General features: G+C 46.5%; 1 protein-coding gene across 1 annotated transcript in view; it reads right to left on the reverse strand.

The window, feature by feature from the left end:
- The window catches only part of LOC143988962 (antigen-presenting glycoprotein CD1d-like), a 61,961-nt gene extending 39,170 nt beyond the window's left edge, over positions 1-22,791 (reverse strand). Inside the window, exon 1 of the mRNA XM_077488922.1 lies at positions 22,669-22,791. Coding sequence (XP_077345048.1) covers positions 22,669-22,732 — 64 coding nt within the window. The 5' untranslated portion in view covers positions 22,733-22,791. The remainder of the gene's footprint in view (positions 1-22,668) is intronic.
- Positions 22,792-24,311: the final 1,520 nt, after the last annotated feature.

The following is a 24,311-nucleotide window of genomic DNA, read 5'->3' on the forward strand; positions in this document are numbered from 1 at the left end:
TCCTAATGATCTCCACCTCTTGAACACGGCTTATGTAACTGTCAGTCTTTTATTTAACCATTCTGGAGATTTGGGACTAGTGATGGACGAACTTCCGACGGGACGTTTCGCGTACGCGGACCGCGAACGCGGCCGATAGTTTGCGAACCGGAACGGTCGCGGCGGGCCCCATTGACTTCAATGGGAGGCGAACTTTGCAAACCTACAGGTCAAATTTGCAGCCACAAAATAATTAATAACTGTGCAAACATAGTCCCACCACATGGCCAATGACATAACACACGTATGAGGTGAATCTGGGATCGACATCTACAAGCATTCTTTTTTTATATGGGAAATTGTTGTGACAATTCAGGACTGGCAATGGAGGAGAGGGAAGGTCAGGGTAGGCAAAGAAGAGGGTGCAGGAGATGATCACCAGCAGCGTGACATACAGCAATGACACCTGCACCGTGATAGAGTCATCTGACAGCAGCACCGTGATAGAGAGCACTGACATCAGCAGCGTGACATACAGCAATGACACCTGCACCGTGATAGAGTCATCTGACAACAGAAACGTGATAGAGAGCACTGACATCAGCAGCATGACATAAAGCACTAACACCAGCACCGTGATATACAGCACTGACAGTAGCACCGTGATAGAGAGTACTTTCATCAGCAGTGTGATATACAGCACTGACACAAGCACCGTGATATACAGCACTGACAGCAGCACCGTGATAGAGAGCACTGACATCAGCAGCGTGACATACAGCAATGACACCTGCACCGTGATAGAGTCATCTGACAACAGCACCGTGATAGAGAGCACTGACATCAGCAGCGTGACATACAGCAATGACACCTGCACCGTGATAGAGTCATCTGACACCAGCACCGTAATAGAGAGTACTGACATCAGCAGCGTGACATAAAGCACTAACACCAGCACCGTGATATACAGCACTGACAGCAGCACCGTGATAGAGAGCACTGACATCAGCAGCGTGACATACAGCAATGACACCTGCACCGTGATAGAGTCATCTGACACCAGCACCGTGATAGAGAGCACTGACATCAGCAGCGTGACATAAAGCACTAACACCAGCACCGTGATATACAACACTGACCGCAGCACCGTGATAGAGAGTACTGACATCAGCACCGTGATATACAGCACTGACACCTGCACCGTAAGCAGCCCCAGGAGGAAGTCAGCATAGCACAGGGATGGTGGAAGCCCCTCATAATGAGCATAGCACAGGGATGGTGGGAGCCCCTCATAATGAGCATAGCACAGGGATGGTGGGAGCCCCTCATAATGAGCATAGCACAGGGATGGTTGGAGCCCCTCATAATAAGCAGCCCCAGGAGGATGTCAGCATAGCACAGGGATGGTGGGAGCCCCTCATAATAAGCAGCCCCAGGAGGAAGTCAGCACAGCACAGGGATGGTGGGAGCCCCTCATAATAAGCATAGCACAGGGATGGTGGGAGCCCCTCATAATAAGCATAGCACAGGGATGGTGGGAGCCCCTCATAATATGCACAGCAGAGGTACAGCCCCAGGAGGAAGTCAGCACAGCACAGAGGAAAACCACTTTACCTACAAAGTTCTCACAGAGAATTATCGGAAAGCAATCTTCAAAGTCAAAAAGGACCACTTCTCATATACAATCTCAACGGCCGCAAACCAACCACGGGAACTGTTTAAACTGGTTAATCAATCAATGAATCCGGTGTGCCTAGAACCCCCAGAAAGCGAATCCCAGAATTACTGTGACAAACTGTCGGATTTTTTCATCGATAAAGTCAAAACCATCAGGGAAACAATTTGTCATAAGAAAACATCCAACCTCAGCCAGCAAATACATAAAGAGGATGTCTGCACCAACATACCGCAACCGCCGAAATTTTCACTATCCCCAATTACCGTAGACACCGCAAAAAACATCATTAATAAACTGCGTGACAGTACCTCACCTATTGACATCATCCCCACAAAACTACTGAAAGAATGCTTCGACATCGTAGCTCCAACCATAACCCACCTCATAAACAGATCATTCCACGAATGAATTGTTCCCAGCATCCTCAAACAAGGCATCGTCAAACCTCTACTCAAGAAACCAAACCTGGACCCTCAGGATCCAAACAACCGTAGGCCAATTACAAGCCTCAACACCATTTCTAAGATCATGGAGAAAGCTGTAGTACATCAGCTACAACTTCACCTGGACACTCACAAACTCCTGGACCCACTGCAATCAGGCTTCCGCCCAGTTCATGGAACAGAAACAGCTCTCCTCAAGATTTGGGATGACGCCCTCGAAGCAGCAGATGGCGGAGAGCCGTGTCTCCTCGTACTGCTAGACCTAAGTGCAGAGTTTGATACAGTAGATCACAATACTCTACTCGTCCGACTCACAGAAGTAGCCGGAGTTCAAGACATAGATCTCCAATGGTTCGCGTCCTTCCTAGGAAATCGGTCACAGACAGTGAAACTAGGAAAATTCCTCTCCGAAACTCGGGCAGTCACCTGCGGAGTCCCTCAAGGCTCTCCTTTATCACCCGTTCTCTTCAACATTATCACCCGTTCTCTTCAACATTTACATTCGCCCATTCCTTCAAATCATCAGATGCTCAGATCTCTGCTTCCACTCTTACGCTGACGACACGCAACTTTATTTCCGGATCAATGGAAAAAAAGATCACCAACAACAACTTGAAAACTGCCTCAAATCAATAGAGGACTGGATGACCACCAACTCCCTCCAGCTGAACGAATCAAAGACAGAGCTTCTTATCTTACACCCAAATCATAAGCCCGCAACCAAAACCTCCTGGTCTCCACCAACCGTCTTTGGGCAGACTATCTCCCCAAAGACCAAAGCGAAGAGTCTCTGGGTTATTTTAGACGCACACATTTCAATGGATGCGCAAATAGGATCTGTAGTCAGTGGATCTCACCATCTGCTATGCATGCTTTGCAGACTCATCCCTTTTATCCCAAAGAATGACAAAGCAGTGGTAGTTGGAACAATCATTAATTCACGACTGGACTACGCAAACTCGCTTTACATAGGATTACCACAATATCAACTTGCGCGATTACAACTGATCCAAAACACGGCGGCAAGGCTGATAACAGGAAAAAAATCATTACACACCAAACCGCAGTCTTCGATCAGCCAACAAAACCTCCTCCTCGTGCCCAAAGCCCGATATAAATCCAAGGGGGATCGGAGATTCGCTATCCAAGGGCCTCGGCTATGGAATGCTCTACCAATCAGCATCCACCTGGAAGAAAATCACCTGGCTTTTAGGAAAAAACTCAAGACCTTCCTCTTTTAGCAGATGATCAAAGCTCGCCACAGCGCCTAGAGGCGATTCAGTTCGCATTGTGCGCTATACAAGTATTTCATTCATTCATTCATTCAGGGATGGTGGGAGCCCCTAATAATAAGCAGGCCCAGGAGGAAGTCAGCACAGCACAGGGATGGTGGGAGCCCCTCATAATAAGCAGCCCCAGTAGAAATGAGACACCGCTCAACCTCTTCAAAGAGGAGGGTACGAGCATATAGTACGGTGTGCTTTTTTTGGACAAGGAAGTGAGCCAAATGAAGAAAGAAGGTCTGTGTGCTTGATTAAAAAAATTGTTTATCGACATATACATGGTCTACTGGTCACATGTGTTGAATTCCTCCGAGATCCATGCCTCATTCATTTTTAGAAATGTGAGCTAGGCGAGTACGCTTATCGGTCACGATCCCCCCTGCTGCGCTGAACATCCTTTCGGACAGGACACTGGACGAGGGGCAAGCCAACAGTTCGATTGCAAATTGGGCAAGCTCTGGCCAGAGGTCAAGCCTGCCCACCCAGTAGTCCAGGGGTTCATCACTCCTCAGAGCGTCCACATCGGCCGTTAACCCGATGTAGTCAGACACCTGACGGTCTAGGCGTTCCCTGATGCTGGATCCGGATGAGACCTGTCGATGGGTCGGCTGAAAGAATGACCTCATATCCGAAGTCACCAACACATCTTCAAACCGGCCTCTTCTAGCAGGCGCTGTTGGATTGGTACCCGCAACTCCTTCTCTGGGAGTGGGAATTGCTCCTCTGCCAGCGCACGCAAAAGCAGAATGCAGCATTTCTCAAAGCAAGGCCTGTAAGTGCTCCATTCTGCCAGCCCTCTGTGACGACGGTAACATTTTCGCCATTTTGTGTTTGTACCGGGGGTCTAAGTACGTTGCCACCCAGTACTGGTCCTTGACCCTTATGCTTTTTATACGGGGGTCCCTATTAAAACACTGGAACATGAAGGCCCCCATTTGCACTAAACTGGAAGCGGTGTGGTGGCCTGGCTCCTGATCATCATCCAGGATAATGTCGTCCTCTTCATTCTCCTCTCCCCATCCACGCACAACAGGGATCCCAGAAAGGTTTAAAGCATGCTCTTCTTGCTCCTCCTCATCCGCCCCGGGACCATCCTCCTCTGACTCCTCTTCAGACTCCTGTTGTTCACTTGTCTCAGATAGAGTAGCCTCCCCTGGGAATTCCTCCAGCATTGCGACTTCCTCATCTTCCCGCTCCTGCTCCTCCACAGCTTGATCAATGACACGACGCAATGCACGCTCCATAAAGAAGGCATAAGGTACCATGTCACTGATGGCGCCATGGCTGCGACTGACCAGTTTGGTGATCTCCTCAAATGGGCGCAGAAGTCTGCATGCGTCACGCATGAGCAGCTCCTGGCATGGTGAAAAAAAAACCAGCACCCCAGAACCTGTTCTGCCGCAGAGTTCATACAGGTAGACGTTAACTGCATGTTTCTGCTGGAGCAGCCTATCAAGCATAAAGAAAGTTGAGTTCCATCGCGTCGGGCAATCGCAAGTAAGACGTCTGACCGGCAGATTGTGTCGCCGCTGAATGTCAGCAAGGCGAGCCATGGCCGTGTAAGATCTTCTGAAATGGGCCGAGATTTTCCTTGCCTGCCGCAAGATGTCCTGGACCCCAGGGTATTTGACAACGAATCGCTGCACAACCAAGTTTAAGACGTGTGCCATGCATGGCACGTGCGTGATTTTTCCCTGTTTCAATGCGCTAAGCAGATTGGCACCATTGTCACACACCACTTTACCAACTGTCAAATAGAAGCGGTGTTAGCCACTGATCTGCCTGTGAACACAAAGCTGAAAGGAGTGCCGGGCAGTGTGGCTCTTGGCTTCCAGGCACAACAGACACAGCACGGCATCCCAACGTCTCACCTGTCATGTCTAATAGGTTCTGGGGAGCTTGGGCGGCGCAGCGGAAGAGACGCTAGCAGCGGAAAAGGAGGAGTCAGCCGAGGAGGAGAGGGAGGAGGATGGAGTAGGAGGAGGATGGAGTAGGAGGAGGAGGAGAAGAAGGGCCAGGCCTGCATGCAATCCGTGGCGGTAAAACCAAATCTACACGGGTGCCATGGGTTACATGCTTGACGGCCGTCAGAAGGTTCACCCAGTGGGCAGTAAAAGTGATATACCTTCCCTGCTCGTGTTTGCTAGACCACGTGTCTGTGGTCAGATGTATCTTGGCACCGACACTGTGTGCCAGAGATACATTCACTTGCCGCTGAACATGGCCATATAGCTCTGGGATGCCCTTCTCTGAGAAATACTTCCTTCCTGGGACCTTCGATTGTGGTGTTCCAATGGCCACAAATTTTCGAAAGGCCTCCGAGTCTACCAGTTTATATGTCAGTAATTGGCGGGCTATGAGTTCTGACAAGCCAGCCGTCAACCGTTGGGCAAGAGGGTTATCCGCGTCATCATTTTTTTACGCTCGAACAGGCCCACGGAAGCCTGCCTTTTTGCAGAAAAACGTGAGCTTGGCGTGATGGAAGGTGGAGTGGAGGACAATTGTGAGGAGAGAGGAGAAGGAGAAGTAGAAGACGAGGCTGGACGGTGAGAGCCTGGAATGTGGCTTTGTGTGTTCCATTGCTCCCACTGGGCTCGGTGATGGCTGCTCATGTGCCTTCTTAAGGCGGTCGTCCCTAGGTGAGTGTTGGGCTTACCGCGACTAATGCGTTGACTGCAAAGATTGCAGATGGCAACGCTATTGTCAGCAGCGGACACGTTAAAAAAAGCCCACACTGCGGAGCCATGTGCCGGTGTCCTGGGAGCGCCAGATGTGACCGTACATGGTCGATGACTCGCTCCTGATACATTTGCAGTCTGCTTTGTCCCTCCTGTGCAATGTAAGTTATTCCTGCTTCTCCTCCCTATCTGCTGGTCCATATCTCCCTCTGAACTCCCCTCCTCTTCCTCTCTTGTGGGCACCCACGTGACATCACTAGACACTACATCATCGATGTCACCTTCCCCACCACTATAAGTAGAGATCTCGGAGTAGGCAGCAACACCGTGGACCAACCTCCTCCTTGGGCTGATCTGGGTACTGTCGTCAGACTGCTGAGTAGCCGTTGTTGCTACCTCCTCTTCCTGATCCAATACCAAGAGTGGCTGCGCATCAGAAATGTCTTGATATGGATTGGAAAATAATTCCTGTGACTCAAGCGGAAGGTATGTGGTGGTGGTGGTGTTGTTGGTGGTAGTGTCTTTGGGGGTGCACATAGCAGAGAGTGAAAAAGAGGGTGCAGATCGAGAGGATGAGGAGGGTGCAGAAGAGTAAGGCTGAGTGAGCCACTCGACCAAGTCTGGTGCGTCCTTTAAATGAATTGAACGCACCTTCTGCAACTTCCCACTTTGGCTCAAGCCTGTTGCTCCTGCCCTACCCCTACCACCCCTGCGGAAGGGCCTGCCTCTTCCTCTGCCTGTCATTTTTTAAATGACCCTGTGACAAAACTCTCAGTCCCTATACTGATAAAGGACTGCTGCAGTATAGGGCAGCAGTCAGCAGTAGTGCACCTCAACCCTATGTATTGTGGACCTATACCAGTCCTTATAGAATAGCAGACTGTACCTCACTCAACCCCATGTACTATAGCACCCTACACCAGGTTACCAGTCCTTATAAGGACCTTTGTGGAACAAGTAGGTTGTGTGTGACTGATTAGCAGACTGTATGTCAGTCCCTATACCGATGAAGGACTGCTGCAGTATAGGGCAGCGGTCAGCAGTAGTGCACCTCAACCCTATGTATTGTGGACCTATACCAGTCCTTATAGAATAGCAGACTGTACCTCACTCAACCCTATGTACTATAGCACCCTACACCAGGTTACCAGTCCTTATAAGGACCTTTGTGGAACAAGTAGGTTGTGTGTGACTGATTAGCAGACTGCAGCAGAAGGGCAGCAGTCAAGTATAATATTCTTTCTATATTTGGAAGAAAGAATATTATACGTGTACAAGCCTATTACCATACCACTGATACCAGTCCTGAAAAGAACCTTTGTGGACCTAATATAGTAACAGCTACTGATTAAACTGACCCTCACTGCCTCACACACAGCTTCCTGCCTGTCCCTATATAAACTGACAAAACAGAGGCTACTGGAACAATAACTGGAATAGCACTTTTGTGGACCTGATAGTAACAGCTAATTACTAAACTGACTGTCCCTGCAGCACACACCGTCCTGTCCCTTTCTCTAAACTGACGAAAGGCTGCTGCAACAATCAGTAGCACAGCAAACCTATATCCTGAACTATACCTAACACCTATACCAGTCCTGAAAAGAACTTTTGTGTACCAAATAGCTAGCGATTTGGGTCACTGCAATCTCTCCCTGCACCACACAGCAACCTCTCCCTATAGTGACAGAAGAAAGAATGTAAAATGGCCGCCAGATTGGGTCTATTTATAAGTTAGGGGGAATGTCCAAGTGTCCATGTGCTGTAACGTCTCAATTGGCTGTCCTGTACCCCATGATGGATGTGTCATCATAGGTCAAAGTTCTTTTACACAGTAAACACGGAAGTCCGCCGGGCGAACGGCGGCAATAGTCCGCCGATCGGGCGGACTTGCGAACAGCCGAAATTCTCCGCGAAACGACCGCCGGGCGAACCGTTCGGCCATCACTATTTGGGACTTTAATTTACATACTGTATATTACCGGTAATTTCTTTTGGAGAATAAGTCACTATTATCATGGATATTTTTTGTATAGTTTTTTCACTTGTGTATAAAGTTTTAGTACTACACTGTTTATATGCACATATGTACAAGGGTGCCTGTAAGACCACAACCTCTCCAGCACAGAGAAGACCTGAATGGAAACAAATTGGCTAGTCTGTAGGGGGTGAGATACCATCTTGTGCCAATTTTTAAAGCTAATTCCAAGTGATTTACACAGTGGGATATAGTGTGGCTATATCGTATTGCTTGCAGCCATTTGGGAGGAATAACGGATGTAGAAAGGTCTGCTTGTCATTTTATCATGGAGCTGGTTTTAGAAAACTCACATTTGTTTTGTGACAGGTTGTAAAGTAATGATATGCCCTTAGGGGGTATAGAAGGGTCAGTGAGGAAGAGCCACACTTTAGGGTGGAAATAAACCTTATGCCACGTACACACGATCGGACTATCCGACGGACTTTGCAGGTGAGGTCCGCCGGACTTTCAAACAAACGGACTTGCCCACACACGATCACTCCAAAAGTCCGACAGATTCAACCGTGATGGCGTAGAATAAGGAAGTTCATAGCTAGTAGCCAATAGCTGCCCTAGCATCATTTTTAGTCTATTGGACTAGCACACAGACGTCCGGATTTTTCAACCGAACTCGAGTCTGTCGGAAAGATTTGAAGCAAGTTTTATTTCTAGGTCCACTGGACTTTTGGGAAGGAAAAGTTCGCTGGAGCCCACACAAGATCGAATTGTCTGACAGATTCCAGTCCGCCTGACCAAGTCCTTTGAAAAGTCTGATCAAGATCCGATCGGTCATCAAAAACACGCCTGAAAAATGCCCAACAAGCAAAATCCCATTCATTACAATGGCACCTGTTCACGTCTGAGCGCTTTGTCATCTGAAGCAAAATGCCTGAAAAACATCTTAAACTCAAAAAAGAACATGAGCTTCTTTGGAACAGATTACAGGTGTTTTTCTGCTTTTTACATTGGTGACCTGTACAAAATTGTGGCAGAAATGCGGCAAAACACAATAAAAAATGCGGCAAAAACACTGTATTAACAAACGACTTTGAAATCCTCAGGTTTGAATGCAGCAGTACACCTTTCGTAGGCTGGCCATACACTATACAATTTTCTTATTCAATTTACTTTAGATTTACCTTCAACTATGTAGTATAAGGGCTTGCCTGATTGCATACAAATTGAAAGGGCTTAGGTGTGACCTCATATTATATGGTTGTGGTAAATCTAAAGTCCCATACACACTATCAGTTTTTCTGCTGAGTTTTTCCTTCAGATTTACCAAAACCATATAAAATGAGGGCAAACCTTAGGAGTTTCAATGTGTATGCAACCAGGCAGGCCCTTGCATTATATGGTTTTGGTAAATCTGAAGGAAAAACTCAGCAGAAAAACTGATAGTGTGTATGGGGCTTAAAGAACAGTTGAACAAGAAAATTGTATAGTGTATGGCCAGCCTTAGGCTGCATTCACATCAGAGCATTTTGAAGTCAAAGGCGTTTTTATTGCGTTTTTTTACGCATTTTTGAGCAGGTCACCAATGTAAATAGCATACAAATGCCTGTAATCTGCCTTAAAGAAGCTCATGCTCTTTTTTGAACTTAGGCGTTTTTGGGCTTTTTTCTGCTGTAAGCCTCAGCTCCAAAAACGCCCAACAAGACAAATCCCATTTATTTCAATGGCCCCTGTTCACATCTGAGTGTTTTGTCATCTGAAGAAAAAAGCCTGAAGTTCAAAAAAGTACAGGAGCTTCTTTTTGGCAGATTACAGGCGTTTTCTGCTTTTTACATTGGTAACCTTTTGACCTGTACAAAAGCGTGGCAAAATTACAGCAAAAATAATGCGTTTTGCTTCAGGTGGCAAAACGCTCAGATGTGAACAGGTGCGTTTGAAATGAATAGGATTTTTTCTTGTTGGCCATTTTTCAAGTATTTTGTTGGGCGTTTTACAAGCGTTTTATGAGCTGAAAACGCTCAGGTGTGAATGCAGCCTAAATTTGGCATAATATGAAGTGAAGTTGGCTAGGTTAAACAGCTAAAAAAAATTAATTATTAATAAACAAAAATAAAAAGCATAGCAAAAAATATTAAATGGGATTTTCTTTAAGCTATAATATTATCTTATTTTTTAAATTCCTAATTAGTGATGGACGAACTTCCGATGGGACGTTTTACGAATGTGAACCACGAACGAATGCGGACCCCATTGACTTTAATGGCAGGCGAACCTTAAAAACCTCCAGGTCATATTTTCAGCCACTAGCTGTGCACACATAGTCCCACAACATGGACAATGACATAACAAAAGTATTAAGTGAATCTGGGATCGACAAGAATAATTTTTTTATCTGTGAAATTTTGACAATTCAGGAGCACATGAAGGCCATGGAGGAGAGGCAAGGTCAGGGCAGGCTATGAAGGGAGTGCAGGAGATGATCTGTGCCACAGTCAGGGCAGCGCAGTCCTGTGCCAGTGTCCCAGTGTGCCAACCTGTGCTTGAGCCCCTCCCTCTGCCTGGCCCTTACCCCCACCTATGCAGGGCTCCACTGCAGTGGTCCGGAGGTGCCAGTCCAGTGCTGATCCTCAGCCATGGTGCTGGCACTGCCTGCTGATTGGCTTCTCCGCTGCTATCTCCCTCACTGTCTGAAACCAGCACTGCGATAGATACTGAGCACTGACACCAGCACCGTGATAGAGAGCACTGCCACCAGCACCGAGATAGAGAGCACTGACACCAGCACCGAGATAGAGAGCACTGACACCAGCACCGTGATAGAGAGCACTGACACCAGCACCGTGAGAGCACTGACACCAGCACCGTGACAGAGAACACTGAGACCATACCAGCACCGAGATAGAGAGCACTGACACCAGCACCGTGATAGAGAGCACTAAAAACAGCACCGTGAGAGCACTGACACCAGCACCGTGATAGAGAGCACTGACACCAGCACCATGATAGAGAGCACTGACACCAGCACCGAGATAGAGAGCACTGACACCAGCACTGATACCAGCAACTTGCTGCGGGACCCAAAAATATGACACCGCTCAACCTCTTCAAACAGGAGGGTACGGGCATATAGTACGGTGTGCTTTTTTTGTACAAGGAAGTGAGCCAAAGGTAGAAAAAAGGTCCATGTGCTAGATTAAATAAATCGTTTATAGTTATGCATTTACATGGTCTACTGGTCACATGCGTTGAATTCCTCCGAGATCCATGCCTCATTCATTTTTATAAATGTGAGGTAGTCAACACTGTCGTGAGCTAGGCGAGTGCGCTTATCGGTCACGATCCCCCCTGCTGTGCTGAACGTCCTTTTCGGACAGGACACTGGACGAGGGGCAAGCCAACAGCTCCATTGCAAATTGGGCAAGCTCTGGCCAGAGGTCAAGCCTGCCCACCCAGTAGCCCAGGGGTTCATCACTCCTCAGAGCGTCCACATCGGCCGTTAACCCGATGTAGTCAGACACCTGTCGGTCTAGGCATTCCCTGATGCTGGATCCGGATAAGACAAGTCGATGGGTCAGCTGAAAGAATGATCTCATATCAGAAGTCACCAACACATCTTCAAACCGCCCTCTTCTTGCAGGCGCTGTTGGATTGGTACCCGCAACTCTTTCTCTGGGAGTGGGAATTACTCCTCTGCCAGCGCACGCAAAAGGGGAATGCAGCATTTCTCGAAGCAGGGCCTGTAAGTGCTCCATTCTGACAGCCCTCTGTGATGGTGGTAACATTTGTGCCATTTTGTGTTTGTACTGGGGGTCTAAGTACGTTGCCACCCAGTACTGGTCCTTTACCTTTATGCTTTATATACGGGCGTCCCTGTTAAAACACTGGAGCATGAAGGCCCCCATTTGCACTAAACTGGAAGCGGTGTGGTGGCCTGGCTCCTGCTCATCATCCAGGATAATGTTGTCCTCCTCGTCCTCCTCTCCCAATCCACGGACAACAACAGGGATCCCAGGAAGGTTTAAAGCATGTTCTTCTTGCTCCTCCTCATCCGCCCCGGCACCTTCCTCCTCTGACTCCTCTTTAGACTCCTGTTGTTGACATGTCTCAGATAGAGTAGCCCCCCCCTGGGAATTCATCCAGCATTGCGACTTCCTCATCTTCCTGCTCCTGCTCCTCCACGGCTTGATCAATGACACGATGCAATGCACGCTCCATAAAGAAGGCATAAGGTACCATGTCACTGATGGCGCCATGGCTGCGACTGACCAGTTTGGTGATCTCATCAAATGGCCACAGAAGTCTGCATGTGTCGTGCATGAGCAGCCACTGGCGTGGTGAAAAAAAAAACAAGCTCCCCAGAACCTGTTCTGCCGCAGAGTTCATACAGGTAGACGTTAACTGCACGTTTCTGCTGGAGCAGCCTATTAAGCACATAGAAGGTTGAGTTCCATTGCATCGGGCAATCACAAATAAGACATCTGACTGGCAGATTGTGTCGCCGCTGAATGTCAGCAAGGCGAGCCATGGCCGTGTAAGATCTTCTGAAATGGGCCGAGATTTTCCTTGCCTGCCGCAAGATGTCCTGGACCCCAGGGTATTTGACAACGAATCGCTGCACGACCAAGTTTAAGACGCATGCCATGCATGGCACATGTGTAATTTTGCCCTATTTCAATGCGCTAAGCAGATTGGCGCCGTTGTCACACACCACTTTACCAACTGTCAAATTGAGCGGTTTTAGCCACTAATCTACCTGTGAACGCAAAGCTGAAAGGAGTGCAGGGTAGTGTGGCTCTTGGCTTCCAGGCACAACAGACGCAGCACAGCATGGCAACTTCTCATCTGGCATGTCAAATAGGTTCTGGGGATCTTGGGCTGAGCAACAGAAGAGACGCTAGCAGCAGAAAAGGAGGTGTCAGCCGAGGAGGAGAGGGAGGATGGAGTAGGAGGAGGAGAAGAAGAGGCAGGCCTGCATGCAATCCGTGGTGGTAAAACCAAATCTACACAGGTGCCAAGAGTTACATGCTTGATGGCCATCAGAAGGTTCACCCAGTGGGCAGTAAAAGTTATATACAGTGGCGTGAAAAAGTGTTTGCCCCCATTCCTCATTTCCTGTTCCTTTGCATGTTTGTCACACTTAAGTGTTTCGGAACATCAAACCAATTTAAACAATAGTCAAGGACAACACAAGTAAACACAAAATGCAATTTGTAAATGAAGGTGTTTATTATTAAAGGTGAAAAAAAATCCAAACCATCATGGCCCTGTGTGAAAAAGTGATTGCCCCCCTTGTTAAAACATACTATAACTGTGGTTGTCCACACCTGAGTTCAATTTCTCTAGCCACACCCAGGCCTGATTATTGCCACACCTGTTCACAATCAAGGCATCACTTAAATAGGAGCTGCTTGACACAGTAAGGTCCACCAGAAGATCCTTAAAAGCTACACATCATGCCGAGACCTAAAGAAATTCAGGAACAATTGAGAAAGAAAGTAATTGAGATCTATCAGTCTGGAAAGGGTTATAAAGCCATTTCCAAAACTTTGGGAATCCAGCGAACCACAGTGAGAGCCATTATCCACAAATGGCGAAGACATGGAACAGTGGTGAACCTTCCCAGGAGTGGTCGGCCGCCCAAAATTACCCCAAGAGCGCAGCGACGACTCATCCAAGAGGTCACAAAAGACCCCACAACAACGCACAAGGAACTGCAGGCCTCACTTGCCTCAGTTAAGGTCAGCGTTCATGCCTCCACCATCAGGAAAAGACTGGGCAAAAATGGCCTGCATGGCAGAGTTCCAAGGAGAAAACCACTGCTGAGCAAAAAGAACATCAAAGCTCGTCTCAATTTCTCCACAACACATCTTGATGATCCCCAAGACTTTTGGGACAACATTCTGTGGACCGATGAGACAAAAGTGGAACTCTTTGGAAGGTGTGTGTCCAAGTATATCTGGCGTAGAAGGAACACTGCATTTCATAAAAAGAACATTATACCAACAGTAAAATATGGTGGTGGTAGTGTGATGGTCTGGGGCTGTTTTGCTGCTTCAGGACCTGGAAGACTTGCCGTGATAAAAGGAACTATGAATTCTGCTGTCTACCAAGAGATCCTGAAGGAGAATGTCCGACCATCTGTTTGTGTACTCAAGCTGAAACGAACTTGGGTTCTGCAGCAGGACAATGATCCTAAACACACCAGCAAGTCCACCACCGAATGGCTGAAGAAAAACAAAATGAAGACTTTGGAGTGGCCTAGCCAAAGTCCTGACCTGAATCCTATTGAGATGTTGTGGTATGACCTTAAAAAGGCCGTTCATGTTCGAAAACCCTCTAATGTAACTGAATTAGGACAATTCTGCAAAGATGAGTGGGCCAAAATTCCTCCAGGACGCTGTAAAAGCCTCATTGCACGTTATCGCAAACGCTTGGTTGCAGTTGTTGCTGCTAAGGGTGGCCCAACCAGTTATTAGGTTTAGGCGGCAATCACTTTTTCACACAGGGCCATGATGGTTTGGATTTTTTTTCACCTTTAATAATAAACACCTTCATTTACAAATTGCATTTTGTGTTTACTTGTGTTGTCCTTGACTATTGTTTAAATTGGTTTGATGTTCCGAAACACTTAAGTGTGACAAACATGCAAAGGAACAGGAAATGAGGAAGGGGGCAAACACTTTTTCACACCACTGTACCTTCCCTGCCCGTGTTTGCTAGACCACGTGTCTGTGGTCAGATGTATCTTGGCACCGACACTGTGTGCCAGAGATACATTCATTTGCCGCTGAACATGGCCATATAGCTCTGGGATGCCCTTCTGTGAGAAATACTTCCTTCCTGGGACCTTCCATTGTGGTGTTCCAATGGCCACAAATTTTCGAAAGGCCTCCGAGTCCACCAGTTTATATGGCAGTAGTTGGCGGGCTATCAGTTCTGACAAGCCAGCCATCAACCGTTGGGCAAGAGGGTTATCCAGCGTCGTCATTTTTTTACGCTCGAACACACGGAGCCTGCCTTTTCCAGAAAAACGTGAGGACGTGAAGACGAGGCTTGACTGTGAGAGCCTGGAGTGTGGCTTTGTGGGTTCCTTTGCTCCCACTGGGCTCGGTGATGGCAGCTCATGTGCCTTCTTAAGGCGGTCCTCCCTAGGTGAGTGTTGGGCTTACTGCGAGTTATGCGTTGACTGCAAAGGCTGCAGATGACAACACTATTGTCAGCAGCGGACACGTTAAAAAAAGTCCTCACTGCGGAGCCATGTTCCGGCGTCCTGGGAGCGCCAGATGTGACCGTACATGGTTGATGCCTCGCTCCTGATACATTAGCAGTCTGCTTTGTCCTTCCTGTGAAATCTAAGTTCCACCTGCTTCTCCTCCCTATCTGCTGGTCCATATCTCCCTCTGAACTCCCCTCCTTTTTCTCTCTTGTGGGCTCCCACGTCACCTTCCCCACCGCTATAATTAAGGATCTCGGAGTAGGCAGCAACATCGGGGACCAACCTCCTGCTTGGGCTGATCTGGGTACTGTCGTCAGACTGCTGAGTGGCAGTTGTTGCTACCTCCTCTTCCTGATCCAATGCCAAGAGTGGCTGCGCATCGGCAATGTCTTGTGATGTATCGGAAAATATTTCCTGTGACTCAAGCGAAGGGTATATGGTGGTGGTGGTGGTGTTGGTGGTAGTGTCTTTGGGGGTGCACACAACGGAGAGTGCAGAAGAGGGTGCAGATCGAGAGGATGAGGAGGGTGCAGAAGAGTAAGGCTGAGTGAGCCACTCAACCAAGTCTGGTGCGTCCTTTGACGTAATCAAACGCACCTTCTGCAATTTCCCACTTTGGCTCAAGCCTGTTGCTCCTCCCCTATCCCTACCACCCCTGCATAAGGGCCTGCCTCTTCCTCTGCCTGTCATTTTTTAAAAGACCCTGTGACAAAAGTCTCTAGAGAAGTGCAGTATGTACAGTATGTGGAAGAAGGCATATAACACCCTGCTTCAATCTGTCATTTTGGGGGGGCACTGGTCTATCACACCAGTTATAATACTTTTTTTTAAATTGCGTTTGTCACTTGATGCTTGGAATAGACTTTCAATAGAGGTAGTGAGTCAGTCAACAGATCAAACATATTTGGGACAAACATAGATCTCTACTCAGACAAAAAAAGCTAAAAAATGTAATATTAAAGAACAAAATATACAGTATGGCTACACACATACAGTGGTGTGAAAAAGTGTTTGCCCCCTTCCTCATTTCCTGTTCCTTTGCATGTTTGTCACACTTAAGTGTTTCAGAACATCAAACCAATTTAACCACTTGGGTACCGCGCTATTGCCGAATGACGGCATTAGCGCGGACCTAGATTGCCGGGACTACGTCTATTGACGTCGTCCCGGTTACGAGCGGCCTGCGCGCCCCCTGAGGGGCGCGCGCGGCGCGCTCTGTGATCGGCGAGTCCGTGAGACTCGCCTGATCACCGATCCGTGTAAGGGGTCGATCCCGACCCCTTATCACGTGATCAGCTGTCAGCCAATGACAGCTGATCATGTGATAAAACGGAGCCGGTAATCGGCTAGTATTCCTCCTCGCGCTGACAGCGCGAGGAGAAAAAAAAAAAGCCGATCGCCGGCGGCCGTGTTCGGGACATCAGTCCCGATCACGGCCAGCAATTCAAGCGGACACCTGCCCCCTGCCAGTGCCCACCTGCCACCCGCAGTGCCATCCTGAAATAAAGTAAGTGCCCCCCTGTCAGTGCCACCCAGCAGTGCCCATAGTGCCCACAGTGCCACCCAGCAGTGCCCACAGTGCCACCCAGCAGTGCCCACAGTGCCACCCACAGTGCCACCCAGCAGTGCCACCCACAGTGCCACCCAAAATCTGCCTCAAAGGTGCTGCACCCCAGTGCCGCCCATCAGTGCCCAGCAGTGCCGCCCATCAGTGCCCAGCATTGCCGCCCATCAGTGCCCAGCAGTGCCACCTATCAGAGCCACCTATCAGTGCCACCTATCAGTGCCCATCAGTCCCATCTATCTGTGGTACCTATCAGTGCCCATCCGTGCCACCCATCCGTGCCACTTATCCGTGCCACCCATCCGTGCCATCTTATCTGTGCCCATCTTTGCCCATCAGTGCCGCCTTATCTGTGCCCATCGGTGCCGCCTTATCTGTGCCTATTAGTGCCGCCTTAACTATGCCTATCAGTGCCCACCAGTGCAGCCTATCAGTGCCCACCAATGCAGCCCATCAGTGCCCACCAATGCAGCCTATCAGTGCCGCCTAATCAGCGCACTTCAATGAAGGAGAAAAATGACCCGTTTGCAAAATTTTATAACAAACTATTAAAACATGATTTTTTTTTTTTTTTTTTTTGCATCTTTTTTTGTTTGTTTAGCAAAAAATAAAACTCCGAGCTGTAACTAAATACCACCAAAAGAAAGCTCTATTTGTGGGAAAAAAATGATAAAAATTTCATTTGGGTACAGTGTTGTATGACCGCGTAATTGTCACTCAAAGTGCATCAGCGCTGAAAGCTGAAAATTGGTCTGGGACTGAGGGGGGTTTAAGTGCCCAGTAAGCAAGTGGTTAAACAATAGTCAAGGACATAGTAATGGTAGGTTATCCTCGCGCTATAGTGGTAAAGTTAGAGCAGGTTGGTGTGGTTGCAGCAAAAAACACAGACAGAGGTGCAAACCCTCCCCTCAAAGTGACAGTAAATAGTAAATAGATGGTGTTGCGCTCCACACCAAATAAATTAAGTCTAATAACACAATTAATAAATAATCGCATAAAATCTTGAAAACGCACTCATGTGATTAAAATTAAAATCACTAAATAATCGCATAAAATCTTGAAAACGTGCTCATGCGATTAAAAATTCCATTAATTCTAAAATAAATACCGTATATACTCAAGTATAAGCCGAGATTTTCAGCCTCTTTTTTGAGGCTGAAAGTGCCCCCCTCGGCTTATACTCGAGTCATCGCTGTCTGCCCGCTCGATCAGCGTGTCGAGCAGACAGACAGCGGCCATTCTATTCAAAAGCCGCGCCTCCGGCTCCGCCTTCGCCTGTGATAGGCGGAACACTGAATTTCCCAGCAGCCTGTGTTCCGCCTATCACGGACATCGTATCATCCTCGTACTACGGACGAGGATGATACGACGTCTGTGATAGGCGGAACACAGGCTGCTGGGAAATTCAGTGTTCCGCCTATCACAGGCGAAGGCGGCGGCGCAGCTTTTGAATTTTACAATGGCCGCCGACGAAGAGGGCACGGGACGGAGGCAAGGCAAGGCACGGCACGGCACGGCACGGGACGGGACGGGGGCAAGGCAAGGCACGACACGGGACGGATGCAAGGCAAGGCACGGGACGGAGGCAAGGAGGCAAGGCACGGGACGGAGGCTCGGGACAAAGGTAGGCTGGACACACACACACACACACACACACACACACACACACACACACACACACACACACACACGGATGGAGACACACACAGGGATGGATGGATGGATGGATGGAGACACACACACACAGGGATGGATGGATGGATGGATGGAGACACACACACACAGGGATGGATGGAGACACACACACACAGGGATGGATGGATGGATGGAGACACACACACACAGGGATGGATGGATGGATGGAGACACACACACACAGGGATGGATGGATGGATGGACACACACACACACAGGGATGGATGGACGGACACACAGGGATGGACGGACACACAGGGATGGACGGACACACAGGGATGGACGGACACACAGGGATGGACGGACACACACACAGGGATGGACAGGCATGTCTCACCCTCGGCTTATACACGAGTCAATAAGTTTGCCAGTTTTTTTGGGGGTAAATTGGGGGCCTCGGCTTATATTCGGGTCGGCCTATACTCGAGTATATACGGTACCAAGTGAATAATACAGTGCTTGAAATAAAGCTATTTCCTACTAGTATTCATAAAATGAAGAAGCTAAAATAATCTATATAATCGTGATGAAGTGACAAGAAAAGAATCGCAAATCTTAAAATTATCAAAAGAATCGTGACATCAAACAAATCTGTGTCAGTCCATGAAAGTGCATACAAGTGCCAGCATATGTGCAGAAAAGAGTATATATAATAATAAATATACAATAAAAATATATAAAACGGTGTGTGAAAAAATTATTATCACAAAATACAACAGATAATAGTCCAGCAAACGTGATAAAAAATGTCTCTAAATAAGTGTAAAAAAGCTAAATCATAAAGTTCATGCAGAAGATGAAATAAATCCACGCTGTGCTATGTGAAGAAATGAATCCTATGAACAACCCCGGGATGATTCCACCAGTGATTTTGCAGCTCCTTAAACGTGGGTGCTCACACACTGAGTGCAGTGGGTACCTTACCTCACTGCTGTCAGTAAGACAGCAAAATACTCCAGTGCAACAGTTGTATCCTCAAATGGGGTGTATATCCTCAGTGGGTGTAGGGGAACTTCAACACTTTGCGGTGTATATCCTAAATGTAGTATGGGCGCCCCCAAAACCTTTTCCTCCAGATATTCCGCAAGGGATCGCAAATCAGACCCAAGAAAGAAAGAGGGGGGCTCCAATGGTGAAGTACGTTCACACAAATACTTTATTATAAAAAGGAACTAAGTCCTGGGTACTCACATTTATACAATAAAAATCAAGCGGTTTTTTCGCTAACAAACAACGAACGGCTTCCTCGTTCGTACCCCGGACGTCACTTCCGGTATCCTCCTAGGCCAATCCTACGCGTATCGTCATTGATCACGTGACTTCATCAGGGACTAGTCTAGTCCCTGATGAAGTCACGTGATCAATGACGATACGCGTAGGATTGGCCTAGGAGGATACCGGAAGTGACGTCCGGGGTACGAACGAGGAAGCCGTTCGTTGTTTGTTAGCGAAAAAACCGCTTGATTTTTATTGTATAAATGTGAGTACCCAGGACTTAGTTCCTTTTTATAATAAAGTATTTGTGTGAACGTACTTCACCATTGGAGCCCCCCTCTTTCTTTCTTGGGTCTGATTTGCGATCCCTTGCGGAATATCTGGAGGAAAAGGTTTTGGGGGCGCCCATACTACATTTAGGATATACACCGCAAAGTGTTGAAGTTCCCCTACACCCACTGAGGATATACACCCCATTTGAGGATACAACTGTTGCACTGGAGTATTTTGCTGTCTTACTGACAGCAGTGAGGTAAGGTACCCACTGCACTCAGTGTGTGAGCACCCACGTTTAAGGAGCTGCAAAATCACTGGTGGAATCATCCCGGGGTTGTTCATAGGATTCATTTCTTCACATAGCACAGCGTGGATTTATTTCATCTTCTGCATGAACTTTATGATTTAGCTTTTTTACACTTATTTAGAGACATTTTTTATCACGTTTGCTGGACTATTATCTTTTGTATTTTGTGATAATAATTTTTTCACACACCGTTTTATATATTTTTATTGTATATTTAATATTATATATACTCTTTTCTGCACATATGCTGGCACTTGTATGCACTTTCATGGACTGACACAGATTTGTTTGATGTCACGATTCTTTTGATAATTTTAAGATTTGCGATTCTTTTCTTGTCACTTCATCACGATTATATAGATTATTTTAGCTTCTTCATTTTATGAATACTAGTAGGAAATAGCTTTATTTCAAGCACTGTATTATTCACTTGGTATTTATTTTAGAATTGATGGAATTTTTAATCGCATGAGCACGTTTTCAAGATTTTATGCGATTATTTAGTGATTTTAATTTTAATCACATGAGTGCGTTTTCAAGATTTTATGCGATTATTTATTAATTGTGTTATTAGACTTAATTTATTTGGTGTGGAGCGCAACACCATCTATTTACTAATTAATAGTCAAGGACAACACAAGTAAACACAAAATGCAATTTGTAAATGAAGGTGTTTATTATTAAAGGTGAAAAAAAATCCAAACCATCATGGCCCTGTGTGAAAAAGTGATTGCCCCCTAAACCTAATAACTGGTTGGGCCACCCTTAGCAGCAACAACTGCAACCAAGCGTTTGCGATAACTTGCAATGAGGCTTTTACGGCGTCCTGGAGGAATTTTGGCCCACTCATCTTTGCAGAATTGTCCTAATTCAGTTACATTAGAGGGTTTTCGAACATGAACGGCCTTTTTAAGGTCATACCACAACATCTCAATAGGATTCAGGTCAGGACTTTGGCTAGGCCACTCCAAAGTCTTCATTTTGTTTTTCTTCAGCCATTCGGTGGTGGACTTGCTGGTGTGTTTAGGATCATTGTCCTGCTGCAGAACCCAAGTTCGTTTCAGCTTGAGTACACAAACAGATGGTCGGACATTCTCCTTCAGGATCTCTTGGTAGACAGCAGAATTCATAGTTCCTTTTATCACGGCAAGTCTTCCAGGTCCTGAAGCAGCAAAACAGCCCCAGACCATCACACTACCACCACCATATTTTACTGTTGGTATAATGTTCTTTTTATGAAATGCAGTGTTCCTTCTACGCCAGATATACTTGGACACACACCTTCCAAAGAGTTCCACTTTTGTCTCATCGGTCCACAGAATGTTGTCCCAAAAGTCTTGGGGATCATCAAGATGTGTTGTGGAGAAATTGAGACGAGCTTTGATGTTCTTTTTGCTCAGCAGTGGTTTTCTCCTTGGAACTCTGCCATGCAGGCCATTTTTGCCCAGTCTTTTCCTGATGGTGGAGGCATGAACGCTGACCTTAACTGAGGCAAGTGAGGCCTGCAGTTCCTTGTGCGTTGTTGTGGGGTCTTTTGTGACCTCTTGGATGAGTCGTCGCTGCGCTCTTGGGGTAATTTTGGGCGGCCGACCACTCCTGGGAAGGTTCACCACTGTTCCATGTCTTCGCCATTTGTGGATAATGGCTCTCACTGTGGTTCGCTGGATTCCCAAAGCTTTGGAAATGGCTTTATAACCCTTTCCAGACTGATAGATCTCAATTACTTTCTTTCTCAATTGTTCCTGAATTTCTTTGGGTCTCGACATGATGTGTAGCTTTTAAGGATCTTCTGGTGGACCTTACTGTGTCAAGCAGCTCCTATTTAAGTGATGCCTTGATTGTGAACAGGTGTGGCAATAATCAGGCCTGGGTGTGGCTAGAGAAATTGAACTCAGGTGTGGACAACCACAGTTATAGTATGTTTTAACAAGGGGGGCAATCACTTTTTCACACAGGGCCATGATGGTTTGGATTTTTTTTCACCTTTAATAATAAACACCTTCATTTACAAATTGCATTTTGTGTTTACTTGTGTTGTCCTTGACTATTGTTTAAATTGGTTTGATGTTCCGAAACACTTAAGTGTGACAAACATGCAAAGGAACAGGAAATGAGGAAGGGGGCAAACACTTTTTCACACCACTGTATTGTGTGTATATGTATGTGTATAAATATATTATATATAAAATAGGGCTGACTAGATGGACCACTTGGTCTTTTTCTGCTGTCAGACTTCTATGTTTCTATGAGTAGTAACTATAACACATTGATGTAGTTTGATGATATAAGTTATGATGCATAAGGAACATATTGTACATTAATATAATTAATATAAAACAGATCCATGTTATTTTCTTACCTGCAGCTGTAATGCTCAGTAGTAAAAGAAGGGATACAATAAAGGATGGGATAAGAACCTTCATCTTGCTTCTTTAAAAATGCTGAGTGAAAAACAAAAATCTCCTAAAATACTATAATAAATACTATACTATAATAAAGAGGAAGCAGACTTGCGTGTTCAGTGGTATAAAGGGAATTTTTCTTATTACTGTACTGTGATGAAACAAGTACAAATTAGGAACCGCGCAGCTCTTGTGGTTGAACTGTGAGCAACCTACTGTCTACTGGGTAGTTTCCTATTTTTATTTTTTATTTTTATTTTTTTTTCAAAAGCTTTATTGGTAGTAATCACAAAAAAAAGGATAGTGACATATATAAATCAGCGCACAAAAATTGTCAAACATGAGATAATACAGAACAATGTTTAACATATAATCGTTACATTCATATGGTTGAGCATTAAAACGAAAAGAGTAGTGTATAAGAATCAAAGCATTCACCAGTGTCCGTAATGAGGGGCTCTGGGGAGTATACCAGTAAAGGCGGGGGGGGGGGGGGGGCGGGTGGGAATAGGAGAGGTAGGGGTGAAGAGGCTTGAGCATAATTTGCATTATAGGAGAGACAGGATAAGGAAAGAAGCATTTATCTGAGTTGTGTTGAATCGCAGATGGCTCAGTCCGTTCAAACAGCGAACAAGGGCTAAATCACTTGTAGGTGTAAGAAGGTTATTGCGTGGGAGATAACAGTTAACTGATCGCTGTCTAACATGGGCAGGGCCTAGCCCTGTGATCAGAGAGCCAGTATTGCCAGTGGTTATAGAATTTACCTAGTCTAAAGTGTGCTTTTGAGAAAAGGAATTCTATTGATAAGTGTTCATTCAGGGTGTCTATAACATTCTCCAGGGAGGGTGCGTACGTTTGTTTCCAGCGTCGAGATATGGCCAGATGGGCCGCGATGAACACATGAGTGATAATGGGCTGAAATTTTGCGGTCAATCCGAGAGGCCCAGCCCGAACAGAGCCATCTGCGGAGACACATCAGAGGGTATACCCGTGATTCCACGGATGAGGATGGAGACGTCCGTCCAATATTTATTCATGGACGGACATTACCACCAGACATGAAAGATATGGCCCTCCATATCACAGTTTCTCCAGCATTTGTTAGATAGAGAAGGAAAAATTCTTGCCAATTTTGATGGTGTATAATACCATTTGTAGAGTATTTTCATTACGGTTTCCCAGTGGGAGATATTTTTGGAAAAAGTAGCCGGGAGGTGAATCGCTTGGTACCAGAATGATGGGGGAACTCGTATTCTCAGTTTAGTTTCCCAGAATGAAATTGCCGGGGGGGGGGGGGGGGTTCTTCCTTAGGCGGCTTGGTCAGGAGTCCATAAAAGGTAGAGATGCCAGAGAGTTTTATGTTGTTTGTACTGAATACTTGCAGTATGTCCTTAGACAGAGTGTCCTCTGAGGTTGGTATGGAGGACAGGATATGTCGTATTCACAGGTAGATGTAAAAATCCTTGTTATTAAGGGAAAACTGGCCTAGCAGCTGTTGGAAAGAGAGGAGTTGATCGTGTTGAAACAAGTCTCCAAGGGTTTTTATGCCCTGAAGAGTCCATTTATGAATTGGTAGATTTGGAGACAAAAGTGCAACAGA

The sequence above is a fragment of the Lithobates pipiens genome, unplaced genomic scaffold (genome assembly GCF_037356315.1).
Source record: "Lithobates pipiens isolate NorthernLeopardFrog02 unplaced genomic scaffold, aLitPip1_a1.2 Scaffold_1, whole genome shotgun sequence".
NCBI classification, from domain to species: domain Eukaryota; kingdom Metazoa; phylum Chordata; class Amphibia; order Anura; family Ranidae; genus Lithobates; species Lithobates pipiens.